The 19,153-nt window shown below is 34.6% G+C and overlaps 1 protein-coding gene across 2 annotated transcripts; it reads left to right on the forward strand.

Annotated features, from left to right (window-relative positions):
* The first annotated feature begins 1,004 nt into the window (after window positions 1-1,004).
* LOC114173692 (lysine-specific demethylase JMJ26-like) lies at window positions 1,005-17,774 on the forward strand. Of its 2 annotated transcripts, none has more exons than XM_028058228.2 (13): window positions 1,005-1,386; window positions 1,483-1,598; window positions 1,810-1,909; window positions 1,997-2,135; window positions 2,663-2,726; window positions 2,808-3,549; window positions 5,156-5,485; window positions 5,831-6,319; window positions 7,647-7,719; window positions 7,801-7,886; window positions 8,302-8,421; window positions 17,082-17,258; window positions 17,345-17,774. In XM_028058228.2, exons 1-12 carry the CDS (start codon window positions 1,162-1,164, stop codon window positions 17,160-17,162), a joined length of 2,565 nt encoding a protein of 854 aa, XP_027914029.1. In that variant the 5' UTR covers window positions 1,005-1,161; the 3' UTR covers window positions 17,163-17,258; window positions 17,345-17,774. The 2 variants fall into 2 exon arrangements, with proteins under 2 accessions (XP_027914029.1, XP_027914028.1); XM_028058227.2 differs by having other exon boundaries at window positions 17,082-17,238.
* Window positions 17,775-19,153: the final 1,379 nt, after the last annotated feature.

Genomic DNA, 19,153 nt, shown 5'->3' on the forward strand with positions numbered 1-19,153 from the left:
TGCAAAGGTAAATAGGTCAAGTTTGACCTTGAATCTGTATTTCTCTACCATTATAAACACGGAATAGAAACCACAAAAATACAAAATAATTGAGTCTTACTATTTTTAAACCACTGTCACTTCTAAAATGTTATTTTCTAATAAAAAAATTACTTAATAATATTATTTTTATTTATTTACAAAAAAAGTGGATAATATACGTCTATGCATATTTGTTTTCTCTAAAATTAATAAAAAAATAAATATAATACCGATGTTTATAATAAAATAATAATAAAAATGATAAAATAGTATTAGTATTTATAATATAATATGTAATAATAACAAAAATATATAAAAAGTAGTATGATAAAGTTATAATTTAATATTTAATTAAAATTACTTTATAAAATAAAATAATTTAATTATACGTATATTATATTATATTATTTCAATTTATCTCTTCAATCAAATTAGTCAAACCGTTACACACTTATTTTTCTACTCTTTTACTTAATTCAAAATAATTACCTTTTTTTAATTTTATTTTTCTAAACACAAATGTTTACAAAATGGTCATCTATCTAAATACAATATATAAAGATATTATCTTTTTTTGTCTATTTTTTAAAATATCGATTTTATCCTTTAAATATAATAATTTATTAAATTTTTAAAAATTGACAGTTATTTTTACAAATTTTTTACAAAATTAGATATTTTTATTTTTTCTTTATTTATTAATGATTATTCTTTTATCTATTTTTATATATTTCACTTTATTTTTAATAAATATAATTTTAATATATATATATATATTAATTTAATATTATTATAATATTATCATTTATTATTATATTATTAATATAATATCACATATATTTAAAAAATTATAGAGACGTCCGATACGCTGTTTTTCGCAGATAAAAAAAAATAAACAGCAATATCGGAAAAGAATATAGCACGTGTGGACGAAGGGGTTGGGTCCACGTGTGCGCATCAAAGTCATGAGATGACATAGGACTGAACCGGGGTAAACAAAGCTAGGGTTCACAGTGTGAAACTTCTTCTAGTCTCTTTCCAGTGGGGCAAGGGAATCCAAATCCTCGTGTGGATGCAAATCCAAATCCCAGTCACGAAGAAACACAGTCTTTGGATTCTGGTCGTGTTCAAAGAGTGAAAATGAAGCGCGGCAGAAAAAGTAAAAAGGAAAAGGAAGACATAAGAAAGAAGAAAATGTTGGATGCTGCTGACGATGACGGTGGGGTTTCTGTGCAGAGACCAAGTAGGAAAAGAAAGAAGGACGATGAAAATGATGAGCTTGAAATGTCTGGCGCTGAGAAACCGTATGGTCTTAGGGGTCGTAAACAAGAGATGATGTCGAAAGTCATCAAGAAAAGGGCTAAGGTGACATTATTTATCATTCAAATGCGGATGCGTGTTTGAGTTTGTCTTTTCACAAAGCACTGCTTTTGATGTCTGTTTCTGTTTCTCAATCAACAGTATTGTGAAAAGGGGCACTTAACATGCCACCAATGTAAGAGAAACGATAAAGGTCGTGTTGTGAGGTGCTCGACCTGTACCAAGAAAAAACTTTGCCTATTCTGTATACGAGCTTGGTATAACTTTGCCTTTTTTTGTTTTTCTCCTTTCCTTGTCATGTTTACAATATTGCATGGGCGGCTAGCTACTGTTTCTTATTGTTGGGAGAAAAGTCTTAAATGATAGAGACAGTTGCGAGATCAATGCCCTGAGATGAGAAGTTATTGCGGAGTTTTGTCATGAAAGATGATTACTTGACCAATGTTTTCATTTTTTGATCTTGTTTAGGTATCCTCATTTGAAAGAGGAGGATATTGCTAAGGCATGTCCTGTGTGCCGTGGTAATTGCAATTGCAAAGCATGCCTGAGCTCTGTTCAACTTATTAATGTTAGGTTTTCTCCCCTTCTATACATTGCCTTTTTCCTGTGATTTTCTGTATTCGGCACTGAAATGTTACTGTTTGGTTTACTCTAGCAAATGAAGAAAAATCCTACAAGAGATAAGGGCGAGAAGGTCGAACACTCTTTGTATTTGCTGCAAGTACTTCTTCCGTTTCTAAGGCAGCTGGATGAAGAACAGATGATTGAGAAAGAGATAGAAGCTAAGATTCAAGGTATTATGTTTTCCTGTGCGAGACTTGGTTAAGCTTATTCTTGTGTGAATCATGCTACTCTTTAAAGAGATTAAATTGATGTTGAAGCGAAGCTAGGTTTGATTAGTGTATATTTGTGCTAAATTACCATACAAATTATGCTACACACAACTAAATCATTGTTTTGAAGTGATGCCTGAAGCCACAGATCTCTATTCACTGAAGTTTGAATGTAATAAGAGAGAATTATCTGTTTTACAATCATGGATGACCTTTTAGCTTTCGAACTGCCTGACTGTTTCATGTCCTACTTTTCTAGTTTCCCTTCTAGTTTGTTATTCTAGCGAGTATTTACTGGTCTTGGTTCTTTATATCAGAATTAATTCTCTCTCTCTCTCTCTTGGATCAGTTACATGTTTTGAACTTTTTTTCTTGTTTGCACTTTAGCAGCATAGCTTGAGTTTATATCTCATCTCACACCCCTGTCAGTTCAGTACAATATCCATATTTTTGCATTGTATAATTTGCTTTTGGGATGTGCACTACAGGGCTCTCAGTCTCCGAGCTAAATATAGTTAAGGCAGATTTCTCTTTACAAGAGCGTGTGTACTGGTTGGGAATTTTCTGATTTCTGATCTTTTATTCCTCAGTTATCCCATATTCCTTAGTTGTTAACTTAACACTCTCATGTAGTGACAACTGCAAAACTTCAATATTCGATTACCACAGAAGCTGCACAAAATGCTCTTTTGACCTTTGTCTCATCTGTTGCCGTGAGCTTCGTAGTGGGCAGCTTGTAGGTGGAGCAGATCCAATTGTGTTGGACTTTATTTGGAAAGGACGTGGTTACTTGCATGGTGGTAAAGAAATTGAAACGGAAAACCAAAATGCATCAAATGCTGGTGCTAAGGCTGAGGTTCACGAATGGTCAAGATCCGGGTGGCATTCCCAAAGTAATGGTAGTATTCCTTGTCCAAAAGTCAACAATGAATGCAACCATGGTTTTCTTGAACTGAGAAGTATATTGGGTCAACATTTTATCTCTGAGTTAGTTTGTAAAGGGAAAGAACTTGTGCAGGCATACAAGATTCAGAATGTATTTAAGCCCCCTGACAGCTTCTGTTCATGTTTAGGTTTGGATAGAAACACAGATGTTAAGAATAGTAATATGAGGAAGGCTGCTTCTCGTGATAATATGGCTGACAACTATTTATACTGTCCTAAGGCTGTAGATCTACAGGACAAGGATTTAAATCATTTTCAGTGGCACTGGGAAAAGGGGGAGCCTGTCATTGTCAGCAATGTGCTTGAGTGCACTTCTGGTTTAAGCTGGGAACCACTTGTCATGTGGCGAGCATTACGTCATGTAGCTAGTGCTACCAAACGCGGTCAACATTTGGACGTGGAAACAATTGATTGCTTAGACTGGTGTGAGGTCTGTTTAATTTCTCAGTCTTTAACTTTCTAGACCTTGGAGAGCTTATTAAACTTATGCTTGATTATTTAATTTAATGATGTTACTTATTTATACTGGACCACTACAGTTGAAAATGGCATTTGTAAAATAATTTAATTGTCCCAATATTTATGTTGTTGAATATCCTACATGTTTGCTGAATTAAGTAACTTCATGTTTTCTGGATTGGGTGTTGTTTTGGTACACTTAAATTGTTAATTACTGAATTCCATAGTTATCAGTGCTGAGTGTCCTAGAAATAATTTGGAAAGTACTGAAAATTTATAAAGTTTTGGTGGATGGTTCCACTACAAGAAACAGTTTGTAGATGTTACCATCTGGGTCATAAAGAGATATAAGTCCAAGGTGGAATGTTGGTCAACAAAACAGAATGCACAATAAGGGTGGTACAGTGGTAAGTAGAAATCATTTTGTGGATGTGGTTTGTGTATTACTCACAAACTTTAAGTCCTTGTTGCTTAATGCTGCCTCTCCCAACAATTTCAAGAAATGGATATTGAGTCTCAAATATTGGGGTACAATAGAATGATTTTATTGCTAAGAATACAACATATGTACACACACACACACACACAAGCTTGGAAGACTCGTTTAGGAAATATAATAACAAAACTAACATCATCAGATCTCTATGATTCAGAGATATTTCCTATTATACATATGCTAAATATGGAAGTAATAAAATATGATTGCTGACTCTCTCCCTCAAGTTGGTTAATATGTATTTTCCATTCCCAGCTTGGAAACAATCCTGTCAAAGCTGTTGGTTTTAAGCCCCTTTGGTACCATGTGTTTTGTATATAACCTCACACTTGGTCGAGAAAAACTTTCTTCTATATCATTGTTCCCAAAAAAGGTTATCAATGTTTTTGTGGGATATCATTGTTCCCAAAAAGGTTATCAATGTTTTTCTTTTGATCTTTGTATGTATTTTTGTGTTTGTTGACATCTCTTTCTTTAAGCCTGTTCCATACTATACTCATTCTTTCTAATGACGACATATGGAATCACTTTTCCACCGTTGTTAATCTTTCTTCATTACCACCAGATAACTCGGCCATAGCTTGGGATGCTTCTCCAACACTTCTTTAGGTATATTAATGTTGCTCACGACCTATTGAAATTCTAGTGACGACCCATTTTAATGGATAATGCTGTAGTGGAGCCTGATCCTTCCCTGACGCCATCTCCCATGCTTGATCTAGTCTACTTTGAAAATGATAGGCATATTGTTATTCAGAAGATGTATACGTTCTACCCTAACCCTTCTCCCCACAATACAAACCTTGGTTATAATTGACTTTCTTCCGTACATTATACTTGTTATCTTATGTTCCCTTTCCTAGGTCGTTAGGTGAAGCTTTATCTCACCAAAGTGGTGACGAGTGATGATTGATGAGATGTGTGTCCTTCAAAGTAATGGTAGGAAGATACAACTAAATTAAAAAATATGGGACACAAGACATTGGTGTACATTGGTGTCCTTCACTGCTTTAAATTCACTTGTTTATTCTGTTGCTGCTGATTTTCTGAATTTTTCATCTGAGTTGTTGGTTAAATGCAGGGGGGAATTAATATCCACCAATTCTTTACTGGGTATACAGAAGGTAGAATGGATTGGCTTGGCTGGCCTCAAATTTTGAAATTAAAGGATTGGCCACCTTCTAATTTATTTGAGGAACAGTTGCCTCGTCATTGTGCTGAGTTCATATCATCCTTACCCTTCAAGGAATATACTGATCCTCTCAGAGGTGCTCTTAACCTTGCTGTGATGTTGCCTGATGGTTGTCTAAAGCCAGACATGGGGCCAAAGTCTTATATTGCTTATGGATTTCCTTCGGAGCTTGGGCGTGGTGATTCTGTTACTAAGATCCATTGTGACATGTCAGATGCAGTACGCTCTTTTTGCTTATTTTTTTGCTGTCCTGTTATTTTCAAAATTATATTCTGACATTTGAACTTTTCAAGTTATTATTTTAAGGAGTTTTATATTGGGAGGTGCATATTCTGACATCTGACATTTTATGATTTGTGAAATCGTCATACATTCACGTTAGTCCTTTTAAGGAAATGAAAATCTGTAAATTGGGTCAAAATACATCTGTCAGTTGCATAGCTGTTCATGATCAAATATTTGTTAGTGTTTTGTATTTATTGCTGTAAGTGTGAATGTGTTAGGGAATGAATGCTTATCAATGAAGGAACTGGTATATCATTTTTAATAATTTGGCTGTTTTAGGTAAATGTTTTGACCCACATTGCTGAAGTGAAATTGAATTCTGAGCAACTTACTGCCATTGAGAAGTTGAAAGAAAACCATTTTGAGCAAGACAAAAGAGAGTTATGTGGTAATGATCATGATGAAGAAACTAATACTTACATGCTTAATAATTCATCTTCTACCATAAATGCTTTGGACAACCAGAATAGTGTTCAAGTCATGGAGCATGAAGGTGGATTATGTGATCAGAAAGCAGTCAATCAGTTTCATCAATCTGGTAATAATGAGATTGCCACTGCTAAGGAGGATGGTCTTTTATGTGAGTCAGAAGTCAAAGAGGTTGACAAAGTGGACACAAAACTAGAAAATGATTTGTTGTTTGGGGGGGATGCTTCTGAAGGTGCTCTCTGGGATATTTTTCGGAGGCAGGATGTATCTAAATTGCAAGAATATCTGAAGAAGCATTTCCGAGAGTTCAGGCATGTCCATTGCTGCCCCTTAAAGCAGGTAAATCAGTAAAATGTTTTCCTGCTTTCTGTCTAAATTCCGTGTCAACTTGAGTCATTTATAAACTTAGTTCCTAGTCAATACTTTTACTGCTGGGTTATGTTTGTAATATTTGTATCTTTGCACCCTTTTAATATGAACATTCTTCCATTCCCTTATTTTCTTCTGATAACAAATTTATTACATCTGCACCTCAAAAAGGATTGGGTGAAGATAATGCTGCTAATTGATAGTTGTGAATAGTTATGTTGAGAATAAAAATAAATTATTTTTGTTTGTTTATTTTGGGTACTGGGCCGTTCACTTTGATGACATTATGGGCATTTTGTAGAAGGATATTGTGTTTTGCTTGGAGGAAATAGTCTCTTGGAAAAGTAAGAAGTAAAATATTGTTGCTTGTATGCTGAAGCTGAATATTGAGCAATAGCATCTCCTACTAGTGAGCTTATATGGGTAAAACAGTTCTTACAAGAATTAGATTTTTGTAACATTCAGCCGATGAAGATGTATTGTGATAACTAGGTTGCTATCCACATTGCTTCTAATCCAGTGTTCCGTGAGAGAATTAAGCTCATTGAAATTGATTGCCATTTCATCCGAGAAAATTTGTTATCTAAGGAATCTGCACCGAGTTTGTTGGATCAAGTGATAAACTTTAATAGGATATATTGTTAGGTGTTGTGTTTTTTGTGCTGGAGTTAGTTCCTTGAAATGTCTTCTAGAAGTCTCTTCTATTCACTGTATCCTATGCATCCTAAGCTATTATATATGAGACTCTAAGAGAGGGGAATACGAACTCTTTCAAATTCATTCTAACTCCTCTGTATTATTCTCAAGTATTTCAATATGAACTTACAGTTTTCAAATTCAACCTTGAGGACAAGTTTGATTTTTATGTGCGGTGAGCATTGTTAGGATATAAAGAGATTCAGATAGTTAGAATATTAATGAATTAGTTAGAGATTAATTATATATAAATAGGGGAAGAAGGATAAGATAGAGGAAAATTTGTCGTTATTGTTAATTGAGCATTGACTCCTTATGAAGGGAAAACCCTAGAAGTCCAGTTTCTCTCCTATTCATTGTTCTTTCCCCTCAATTCAATGAAAATATCTTTTCTTTCGCATTTCAATTCTTAGTTCCTACCATATAGGGAATAACGTGGTATTGTAATTACCAGTCCAAAATGCTAATTAGTTATTCAAATAATCATGTTTTATTTACTTCACTTTGGCAGACATAACTATAGATAATCCAGCAGTCCGTGAGTCTCCCTCACTCATTATGCTTTATTTTTTTCTTGAATGACATATCTTTGGAAATGTAGGTTATTCACCCCATTCATGACCAGACTTTTTATCTGACTATGGAGCATAAGAAGAAGCTTAAGGAGGAGTATGGTTAGTAACATGATTTTTCAGATTTTGATTGGTAGAGTTGTTCAGCTGGTTCTAAATTTATAGTTCTGTACTTTCTTATAGGAATTGAGCCCTGGACTTTTATTCAGAAGTTAGGAGATGCTGTTTTTATTCCTGCTGGTTGTCCTCACCAAGTCAGAAATCTGAAGGTAAATTGTTTATTGCAGGCTTGTAGGTATCCTTGTTGTCCAGAAGTGTATAAATGCTATGTTATTATTTTAGGTGTGGTTCTAACGTTCAATGGTAGTATCTTTGTTTAGTACCTAAAATTAAGCCTAGATCTTTCATCAGCAAAGAAAGACTTTTCAGGAAGTGAAAACTGCTGGTTTTACATCCCTAGGATGTTCTTTGATACATTAAATTTGATTGCTTTTTGATTTTAATTGTAATTTTTATTTTTACTTTATGTACAATGGCAACATGGAGGTTTAAATCTCTGATATCTTATGTACCACTGAAATTCCTTGTTGCTAGCCAACCTTTTGTCGCTTGATTGATTTTATTTCATCTTCAAAATGTATAAACTCCATGTTAGCATCCATGATTTATGTTTTCTTTTTGCAGTCATGTATCAAGGTTGCGCTGGATTTTGTGTCCCCTGAAAATGTTGGAGAGTGTTTTCGGTTGACAGAAGAATTTCGCACACTTCCAATAAATCACAAGTCCACAGAGGACAAATTGGAGGTACGCCAAACTAATTTTCGTGATTTGATTTTGGCATTTATTTGCTTCTCCATTTTTGAGATAAAGGATCTCTTGTTTTGTTCTTTAGTCTTAATGGCTTTGGAAATTATGCTTTACTAACACATAATTTGTTAAATATAGTGTCCGGTTTGATAGACTTGAGCGGAGGAAAAGGTGTCAATTTGTTGTTTTTGATGTTCTGTTAAATGGAATGATTGTGTTTATTGATGCTTTTCTATTGCAACGTAGTCTAAATAAATTTATTTGGAATTTAGTGGGGTTATTTGTTGAGTTTAACAATTTGGCTTTACATGTTGGATGCGTAAGAGTTGTAAAGATCATAAAAGCATGTGGTGGAGATGTATGTGGAGATGCGGAGATCCAATTCTCATTGTGAAGGATTTGATGTGAAAAAATAAGAGATGTTTTCCCAAATGTTTATTGCTGAAATTTTAGAGAAATAGGAGAAAGCCTTGGCACTTTGGATAACATTTGTTTCAGTTGGGACGTAGGCCAAACTCATAATCACAACTTTAGTAAAAGAGTTTAGATATAAGAAAAAAAAAATCTGATTCTATCAGTTCAATTATAAACCCCTAAAATAATGATTACAATATCTCTTTTAGTATTGTACAATATCTTAGATTTAGTAGTTACAAAGATTGATAATATCTTCATGAAACTCAGCAATATCTTTTTACAAGCCAACACTCCCCCTGAAGTTTGTGATGAATATTTTATCATTCCTAGTTTTTATTGCATTTGAGACCATGAAACCATTAAGGCCTGTTGTAAACAAATATGCAAGCTGAAGTCTTGATGGGATGTAGAAAGCATCGAGAAGACCATTATCCAATTTTTCTTTCTTTAAGTGTCAATCTATCTCAATGTATTTTGTCCTATCATGTTGAATTAAATTGAAAGCAAAACTAATAGCCGATTTTTTTTTTATTTTTTTATTTTTATCGCAATAAGGGTTATAGGTTCTTCACACTTCAGTTTAAGATCATTCAAAATATTTTTCGACAATAATTCACAAACCCCTTGTCTCGTAATTGTAACTAGGAATTAAGCTTCATCGTTTTACTTTGCAACTAGATTTCATTTCTCACCAATGTTGTTAAATTGTAAGTAGAAACTCGCAATCTTGGGATTATGGAGGATGTAGCATGCTGATGTGGACGGTGAATAGTACGTGCGGATTGAAGCAAGTACTCAATGATGCTCATTGAATCATGGGATCATGGGCCACATCAATCCTTCTGATTCTGTGATGCTTGAGTTCAAAAATCCATTGTTGACTAGGAAAATGACCCAACCCAACTTGAAAAAAGCCCAACACCCATCACCTTTTTTCTACTTGGGTTGCCATTGCAAATTGTAAACAAAGAAGACCCATAATACAAAAAGCTTTACTAGTCATGACCATTTTTGACACTACAATTGTTATCTACGCTTGCCTTCATAGTCCTTGACGTTCTCCTTCATAGTTTTCGGTGATTGCCTTTCCAATCAGCGACACTTGTCTTCACAAACCTCGACAGTTACCTTCACATTTGCTAGCTCTCGCCTACACAACTGCTGGTGGTTGCTGTCTATTCTACACTGTTTTGATCGCTTCGTTTGTCCTTCACACTTTTTTTGTTATTCTGCTCGTTATGTTCTACCTTGCTTCTCGATTTTATTTAGAATTTGAAGGAAAAAATGACATTGGTGGTTTAGGTGATCCTCCTAAAAGAGGAAGTGGAATTGGAGCAATGATTGATCTTGTATGAAGTCATTGTGTTTCTATTGATGAGAAGATAAGAAATGTGAAATGTAAATATTATGAGAAAGTATTACTTGAGATTAAAGTGAAGAAGATATTAGAGTGAATGTGAGAGTGTGTATTCTCTCCTTTTAGGTTTCCATATTTATAGTACATGAGATACAATGGATGAGAGGAAAGAAGAGAACTCTAGAAGATGCTCCTAGGAACTAGATCTATAGCATGCTCTTAGGTACTAGGTCCAAAACATAGTTCAATGAATCATTTTTAAGATTATTTATTCTAACACTCCCCCTCAAGTTGGAGCATACAAATTGTATGTGCCAAGCTTGGAACAGATAAATTCAATCCGAGGACCTCTCAAGGATTTTGTTAATACATCTGCTAGTTGGTTATTTGATCCTACAGACTCCGTGTTGATTTCTTTGGACATCAATTTTTCTCGAATAAAGTGACAATCAATTTCAATATGTTTAGTCTTCTCATGAAACACTGGATTAGAAGCGATGTGGAGAGCAGCTTGATTATCACAATACGTCTTAATTGGTTGAATGTTGCAAAAACCTATTTCTTTTAGAAATTGTTTAACCCATATAAGTTCACATGTTAGGGATGCCATTGCTCTATACTCTGCTTCAGCAGATGATCATGCAACAACATTCTGCTTTTTACTTTTCCACGAGACTATAAGCAAAACACAATATCCCGTGGTAGAACGTCTATCCATAGGAGAACCAGCCTAATCAGCATCACAATATCCAAAAACTTGAGTATTCCCTTTATCCTCATAAAGTAGTCCTTGTCTTGGAGCTTTTTCAAGATACCTTAGAATACGAATGACAGTATTCCAATGATTGATAGAAGGATTATGCATGAATTGACTACAACACCAACTGCAAAGGACAAAACTGGTCTTGTAATAGTAAGATAAATAAGTTTTCCAACTAGTCTTCTGTGCCTTTTTGGATCAGAGAAAGCTTCTCCCTATTCTGCCATTAATTTTTGATTTGGATTCATGGGACAATCCAGTGGTTTACAATCAATCATACCTGTCTCTTTAAGGATGTCAAGAGCATATTTCCTTTGAGAAATTACAACTCCTTCCTTTGACTGGGCTACTTCTATGCCCAGAAAATATTTTAGATTTCCAAGATCCTTGGTTTGAAAATGATGACATAAGTGTTCTTTTAACTGAGAGATTTTACCAGCATCATTGCCTGTGATCACTATATCATCGACGTACACTATTAAGTAGACACATTTTCCAGGAGAGGTGAGGCAATAGAAAATAGAGTGGTCTGCCTCACTGCGTTTCAGTCCAAAGTTTTGAACAATGTTGCTGAATTTCCTAAACCAAGCACGTGGAGATTGCTTGAGATCGTAAAGAGAGCGACGTAACTTACAAGCCAAATTAGACTCCCCCTGAGCAACAAACCCAGGAGGTTGCTCCATGTAAACTTCCTCTTCAAGATCTCCATGCAAAAAAGCATTTTTAATGTCTAGTTGATGAAGGGGCCAATGACGAATGGCTACCATTGCAAGGACGAGTCTGACGATAGTCATTTTGGCTACTGGTGAAAAAGTGTCACTGTAATCAAGTTCATAGATTTGAGTGTATCCTTTGGTCACCAATCGTGCCTCAAGTCAATCAACTTCACCGTTGGGTCCAACCTTAATGGCATAGACCCATCGGAAACCTATTGTCTTTTTCCTAGAAGGAAAAGGAACTAACTCCCATGTTTTGTTGTGTTTAAGAGCCTACATTTTAGAAATCATGGCTTGTCGCCACCCAGAATGATCAAGTGCTTCTTTCACAGTTTTAGGAATAGTAATAGAAGAGACAAAAGAAATGAAAGAAAAATAGGAAGGAGATACTCTGTGATAACTAAGAAAATTGTAAATAGGGTGAGGTTTTCGAGTAGATCGAGTACCTCTGCGGATGGCAATGGGCCAATTCAAATCATCATGATCAGGAGTTGTGGTACCAAGTGATGATGGAGAATCACCTTCAAAAGAGGACTCACCTTGAAGTATTGGGCTAGCCATTTGGTTCCTGCGTTGATAAGTGAAAATAGGTGGTGCCAATGGCTCAGTAGGATTTGATACAATATTTTGGACTATAGGAGCAGGAGACTCAATGAATGGAATAGGTAGAACATGTTGAACAAAATTAGAATCACAAGTAGTAGTAGGGAAGAAAGGAGATTGCTCAAAAAAGGTGACATGGGCAGTCATGTAATACTTCTTGGTCTCGGGAGAGTAACATTGATATCCTTTTTGAAGACGAGAATAGCCCAGGAAGACACATTTGATGGATCTGGCTGAGAGTTTGTGTAGACTTGGAGACATGTCATGGACAAAACATACACAACCAAAAACACGTGAAGTAATATGAAAGAGAGGCTCTTTTGGAAATAGAATGGAATAAGGAACTTTATTTTTAAGAGAAGAAAGCATCTCGTTAATGAGATAACAGGCGGTTAGGATAGCATCACCCCAATAATGAACAGGCATATTTGCACCAAGCAATAAGGTACGAACAGTTTCAACTAGATGTCTATTCTTCCTTTCAGTTATACCATTTTGTTGAGGTGTATGAGGGCAGGTAGACCGATGCAAAATGCCATGTGAGCTTAAGAGCTTAGATAATTAAGAGGAAAAATATTCTTTAGCATTATCGCTTCTTAAAATTTTGATTATTTTTCCAAATTAATTTCGTATTTCATTTAAAAAAGATATAAAAATTGACAAAAGTTCAGAACGATATTTCATTAAATAAACCCAGGTACATCCAGAAAACTCATCAATAAAAGTAACAAAATATCTAAAGTCAGAAGATGACACACGACTTGGCCCCCAAATATCAGAATGGATAGTAGAAAAAACAGAATCACATCTAGATTCAGCATGTTTAGGAAAAGAAGACCTCACATGTTTCCCTAATTGACATGGTTCACATTCCAAAGTTCGGAGACTATTAAGTTTAGGAACTATCTTCTTTAGTTTTGTCAAATGAGGATGTCCTAAGCATTCATGTAGCAATTTAGGAGATGAAGCAACACAAGATATTGATGGGCTAGAACCAAGTTAATAAAGATCTCTAGATTCATGTCCTTCGCCAATCATCTGACCCGTACCATGTTCCTATATGACAAAAGAGTTGGCATCAAAGGTTACTGAACAATTTAATGATTTTGTTAATTGACTTAAAGAAATGAGACTAAAGGGACACTTAGGAACAAAAAGAACATATTTTAAGTTCAAAGAAGGAGAAAGAGAAACTTGACCAATTCCTTGGGAAGCTACTTTGGATCCATTAGCAAGGGTAATTAAATGAGATGTTTTAGGAAAGGGGAGAGAAGAGAACAAAGAGATATTACCAGAAATATGATTAGATGCACCTGAGTCAATAATCCATGGGTTTTAACTCTATAGATTGTAAAATGCAGGCCGTTGACAAACTAGGAGTTGTAGATGATTGAACTAGGTTGCTGGATTTCAACTTTAAATATTCTTGATATTCTTCATCAGAGAACTTTGTCTCAGAACTTTCAGCTTTGGAAATATTGACTGTCTTTCCAGGAAAGCCATGTAATGAATAACAATTCTCTTGAGTGTGGCCCATTCTTTTACAATATGTGCATTGGGGACGACCTCTACCACCACACCCTCCTCTAGCACCACGACTTCCCTTACCAAGGGATGAAATCATAGCAAAAGACTCAACATTCTCTTGGACATTTCTATGCTTAAGGAATGGAATACGAAGGGGCGTGTTATCAAGTTCTCCATAGAAGGACTTCTTGACTAGTTAGAATTTGATCTCTAATATGATCAAATTCAGGATTCATTGCTTGAAGAATCATAACCATGTAAAACTTATCCAACTTTCCTTTAATTTCTTCTAATTAGTCAACTTCTAAGAATACCTTTAATTCCTCAACAACAGATTGAGCTTCAGTCATAAAAGTTATCATGCCATTGTCAGATTGCTTTAAGGAAGCTAGTCGGTTAGCCGAATTGTAGAGGCGTTGAATATCATTTGCAAATATATTTTGGGCCTTCTTCCAAAAAGAATGACATGTTTTAAAGGCCCTAAGTGTACTCAAAATATTGGGCTCTACTGATTGCCAAAGTAGAGCACAAAGCTGAAAATCAGTTTTCTTCCATTGTTGAATTTGATCTTGTGGCACTGAGCTTCCGTCTCCTTCCAAATGATCATGAAACTCCTTGCCAAGGAACCAAAGTTCCACAAATGCAGACCAAGTGACAATTCCTTTGACGAAGACAGGCAGAGCGGATCGACCCACTCTGACACCAACTTGAAATTAAAGTGAAGAAGATTTTAGATTGAATGTGAGAGTGTGTATTCTCTCCTTTTAGGTTTCCATATTTATAGTACATGAGATACAATGGATGAGAGGAAAGAAGAGAACTCTAGAAGATGCTCCTAGGAACTAGATCTAAAGCATGCTCCTAGGTACTAGGTCCAACACAGTTCAATGAATCATTTTTAAGACTATTTATTCTAACAATATTAATGGTTGGAATTTATCAAGTGAAGCATCATCTAACATGAACTTCAAAGGATGTTGGGGCACTAAAACTGCTATCAATGCCATTTTCAAGAAAAGTGAGAGGGAGGAGGCATGTCAAGAAATTGCTCCATTTCTCTACGACAATACTATTTCATTTAACGTAGCAAAAAGTAAAGTGTTCAGGATGATTCTTGAGTTGGTTGCCAAACATGGTATTGAATTTAAGCCACCATCATACATTGAAATTAGGGTGAAATATATTAAGTAGTAGGTTGACTTGAGATTGAAACTGAAAAATGAGTAGTGGGCTTGTGGGAGCACTCTCACTTTCTTCTATTTATAATGAAAAACTGATACTAGGTTACATAGAAGACTAAGAGACTGCACTAGAACCCTAGGTGCAGAACTAGATACTACAGTAGGAGGTTTCCCACACTCTACACCCTATACATAGGGTTAATGATACTACATAGAAGTAATAATTCTAACACTCCCCTCAAGCTGGCGCATACAAAATGTATGAACCAAGCTTGGAACAAATGAACTCAATCCGAGGTTCCCTTAATGACTTGGTCAACACATCCGCAAGTTGGTCATTTGACCTGACTTGGTCGACACATCCGCAAGTTGGTCATTTGACCCAACGAACTCGGTACAAATTTCCTTGGTCATCAATTTTTCTCAAACTAAATGGCAGTCGATTTATGTGTTTAATTCTCTCATGAAACACTGGATTTGATGCTTCTTACTTTTCCAAGAGATAACATTTCCTCCAAGGAAGACACAATATTCCATAGTAAAGCATCTGTCAATAGGGAAGCCTGCCCAATCAGCATCACAGTACCCGGAGACTTGACATTTCCTTTATCTTCATATAGCAAACCTTGTCCTGGAGCCTTCTTGAGATACCTTAAATACGGATGATGGCATTCCAATGTCCAAGACATGGAGTTTGCATAAATTGACTAACCACTCCAACTGCAAAGCATAGATCAGGCCTCATAATAGTGAGACAAATTAGCTATCCAACAAGCCTCCTATATCTCTTTGGATTGGATGGAAAATGAAGATTAGGTGGAGAAGGATGATTATCCTCCTTTTAAAATGAAGGATATCCTTGGATACTTTGTTTGTATTAAAGATTTATGAATTTATTAGTTATTTTATGCATGAATAATTTTATGAATCATGACCTATTTTTAGTTGTGTTATGTATTGGATCACACTAAAGACTTCTTATTATCGGAGTTATTTTTATCGTCTATATTATTTTTAATGGATGCACATGTTTATGAATATTATTTAAAGACTTCTTATTATGAGTTATTTTTATCATCTATATTATTTTTAATGGATGCACATGTTTATGAATATTATTTTTCGAATATTTGTAACTCTCATGAGTTGAGTTACAGTCCTGAGTTACAATTTTTTATCCCCCTTTTCTTCCTTGGGATTGACAATATTGTTTCTTACTTCTCATCAATTCACATTTCTATCTTTCTTGAACAACAATCCCCTTCTAAGACTTGTCTTCAAATATCGAAGGATTATACTCATATCATCTAAGTATCACTTGCTTGGATCATGCATGAATTGATCTATCACAGTCCTAGCATAAGCTATGTTTGGTCTGGTGGGCTAAGTAAATGAGTTTCCCTACAAGCCTCTTAGATGGGCCCGTATTTAATGCAGAGCTTTCTTCATCAATCCTAGTTCTATGATTCTTTTCTGTTGGAACTCTAGTGGCCTTACAATCAATTTTCCCTATTTCATGTTAGGATCTAGAACATATTTTCTTTGAAAGATAAAGATGTATTTTTTTTTTGAGTGGGCAACTTATATTCCAAGGAAGTGCCTTAATTTTTTGAGATCTTTCGTCTTGAATTGAGCTAGAAGCTTTTCTTTCAAGGTCAATTTCTCATGTTGAGATATGGGGTGTGGTAACCTTGAGTTTGTTGGTTCCCCCCAAGGACATTACACCCTCAGTAAGTTTCTCAAACCAAGTGTGAGGGGATTGCTTGGGCATAAGGCTTTCTTCAACCTATACATACGTAAACAGACCTAAAATTAGGAGGAATCTTCGTATAGACTTCTTCTTCTAGTTGTTCATGTTAAAGGCATTTTTTGCATCAAACTATTGCAATTCCCAATCAAAATGTGTTGCTAATGTGAGAATGATCTCGACAATATTCATCATTAATACCAAGTCTGATATATCCTTTTGCAACTAACCTTGCTCTTTACTGATGTAATGTGTCATTAGACTGATATTTCACTGAATAATAGTCATATCAACAGTTTGCACTGTGATTTTGTGTAACTTTTCCCCTTGATTGCTGATTTTGAAACAGGTAAAGAAAATGACAGTATTTGCAATTCATGATGTCGTTGAAAAGTTGGAGAAATCAAGGTTAGAGATTGCAGACATCTGACCCTTTGGGCATGGACTGCGATTCTTGCATTTGTTGAGAACGTTGTACGGCTGTTAAAGGCAAAGGCAAAGCCAATGTTAGATAATTATCTGTCATGTATTGTATTCGCGCTGGTTATCTGTTCTTTAAAGCTCTTAAATCGATTATACTTGTGAAACTGACTATTTTGATTCAATTTACAGGTCCCGGTTAATCAAGGTTCCAGAGTAAAGTATATCTGTAACAAATCGAAGCCATTGGAAGTGTAAATTTATGTCATTAGCTTAATCACGTGTGATGATGATGTTGAATTCTATGTATAATGATATATTTTTTTTTTCCAGCACACCTAAAAGAGTGTTTTTGAAACATCATGCATGACTTGTAACGGTGTACATGTAATTGTCGGTTCTCACCATTTTTATGCTCCACAACCCACCAATCGATGCGAGGTTCTTAAATGAACACAGCATTAACACATTACTTATTTTTATTTAAGAATTTCAATAGTTCATCCTTCCAATTCAGCATCTCCCAAATAAAGTTTGTGGGCAAATGCTGATGTGAGCATTGTACTTTTTGAACTTCTGAGTGCACATAAATGAGTAGAGATTCGAAGTTGCCCCTGTTGCATTTCAGTGTGCCAAACTGTTTGTTTGGGTTTTATGTTTAGTTTTACAAATTGCTTCAATAATTTAAAAAATTAAGAGTAAGAAGAAAAATTGTCAACGGAGACATTTCAAAATCCTCTTCCTTACCATCTTTGGTTTCTGGTTTCTGTATTTCTTATATTAAATCCTACCTAGGCTTTTTCTTCCTGTAACGTTATGATTACTATTTGCACTCGCATACTAACAAAAGATTGAAATACTCTTGTTGCACCGTGCTACCTTTACTGTTGTCGTTGCAACCATTGTTGCCATTACTGTCTTTAATTACACCTCCGTTCTCCATTGCATTTTGAGAGGAGGAAGAAGAGAAACTTGATTCATAAAGTTTGTTCCTGAAGGTATTATATAGTGTTGAAAAGTTCGTTCCAAAATTTTTTGGAAAGCTTGTTTTGGAATTTATTTCACGAGTTTTGGAAATTTTGCTCTGGAAATCCAGCTATGGAAATTTTATAAAGCTTGTTCTACAATATTATGAAGAGGTAGAATAGGTAGTCTTGAAGTAACCTTCATAAGGGATGAACGGTTGAGTCAATTAGATTAAAATTAAAGAAAAAAGTTTTCATGGTTTTAGGGTTATGATGTCGTTTGTTTCTTGTTAACATGCCTATTAGGATTTATATATAACAATCATTAATGTTTAATTAAGTTAATGATTTTATACTTTTAAGTTTTATATATGAGTAATTCTAGTATTTGCAAATTGCATTGTAATTTATTTTATTGTAATGAATTCAAACTTTGGAAGGAATTTTGGTAGATTTTCTTGTAAGTTTTTGACATTGTTAAGATGACTTCTGGATGTATTAGAACTTCTAGCGTTGATGGGAATTGAATTTTAAATGATAGATATCTGAGTAAGACTTTCAAAGGATGTTTTTAGTGGCAAAATACTTTCATACTTGGTGAGGTAGTGATAATTAGACACTACTAGAAAAATGCATATTTTCTGTCAATTTTGTTTTGAATTTTCTTTTGTAGGAAATACTTACAAATTTTGCTGTAAAAGTAAATTTGTAAGAAATTGTTATGAATATTTTTGCAAAATATTTTGTATAAAACACTTTTTGTAACAAATTTTGTAGGAAATATCTACAAATTTTATAATTTTGTAGAAAATAATTACCTACGAAAGAATTATATGTCAATTAAGATTCTTAGAAAAAATGACAGAAAAAAGTCGTTTCTTATAAATTATTTTAACAAATTTGCAAGAAAAATCTTACGTAATATGAGAATTACTAGTAGAGTAAAACTAACCTTTTGAAATAATTATAATACCTTCAGGAAATTTTACTTGTGTGTATTTGGGAATAATTATAGGAGTTAGTATTAAGAGTAGAT

This window comes from Vigna unguiculata, chromosome 2 (assembly GCF_037176805.1).
Source record: "Vigna unguiculata cultivar grain cowpea cultivar isolate G323 ecotype 2 chromosome 2, ASM3717680v1, whole genome shotgun sequence".
In the NCBI taxonomy this organism is placed as follows: Eukaryota; Viridiplantae; Streptophyta; class Magnoliopsida; order Fabales; family Fabaceae; genus Vigna; species Vigna unguiculata.

What these genes read in the sequence shown, in the direction of transcription:
- LOC114173692 (XM_028058228.2), top strand. Translation starts at nt 1,162, where the DNA reads ATGAAGCGCGGCAGAAAAAGTAAAAAGGAAAAGGAAGACATAAGAAAG. An exon ending in TCATCAAGAAAAGGGCTAAG is followed by an intron (nt 1,387 to 1,482) that starts GTGACATTATTT and finishes CTCAATCAACAG; the next exon opens with TATTGTGAAAAGGGGCACTT. An exon ending in GAAGCTTAAGGAGGAGTATG is followed by an intron (nt 7,720 to 7,800) that starts GTTAGTAACATG and finishes ACTTTCTTATAG; the next exon opens with GAATTGAGCCCTGGACTTTT.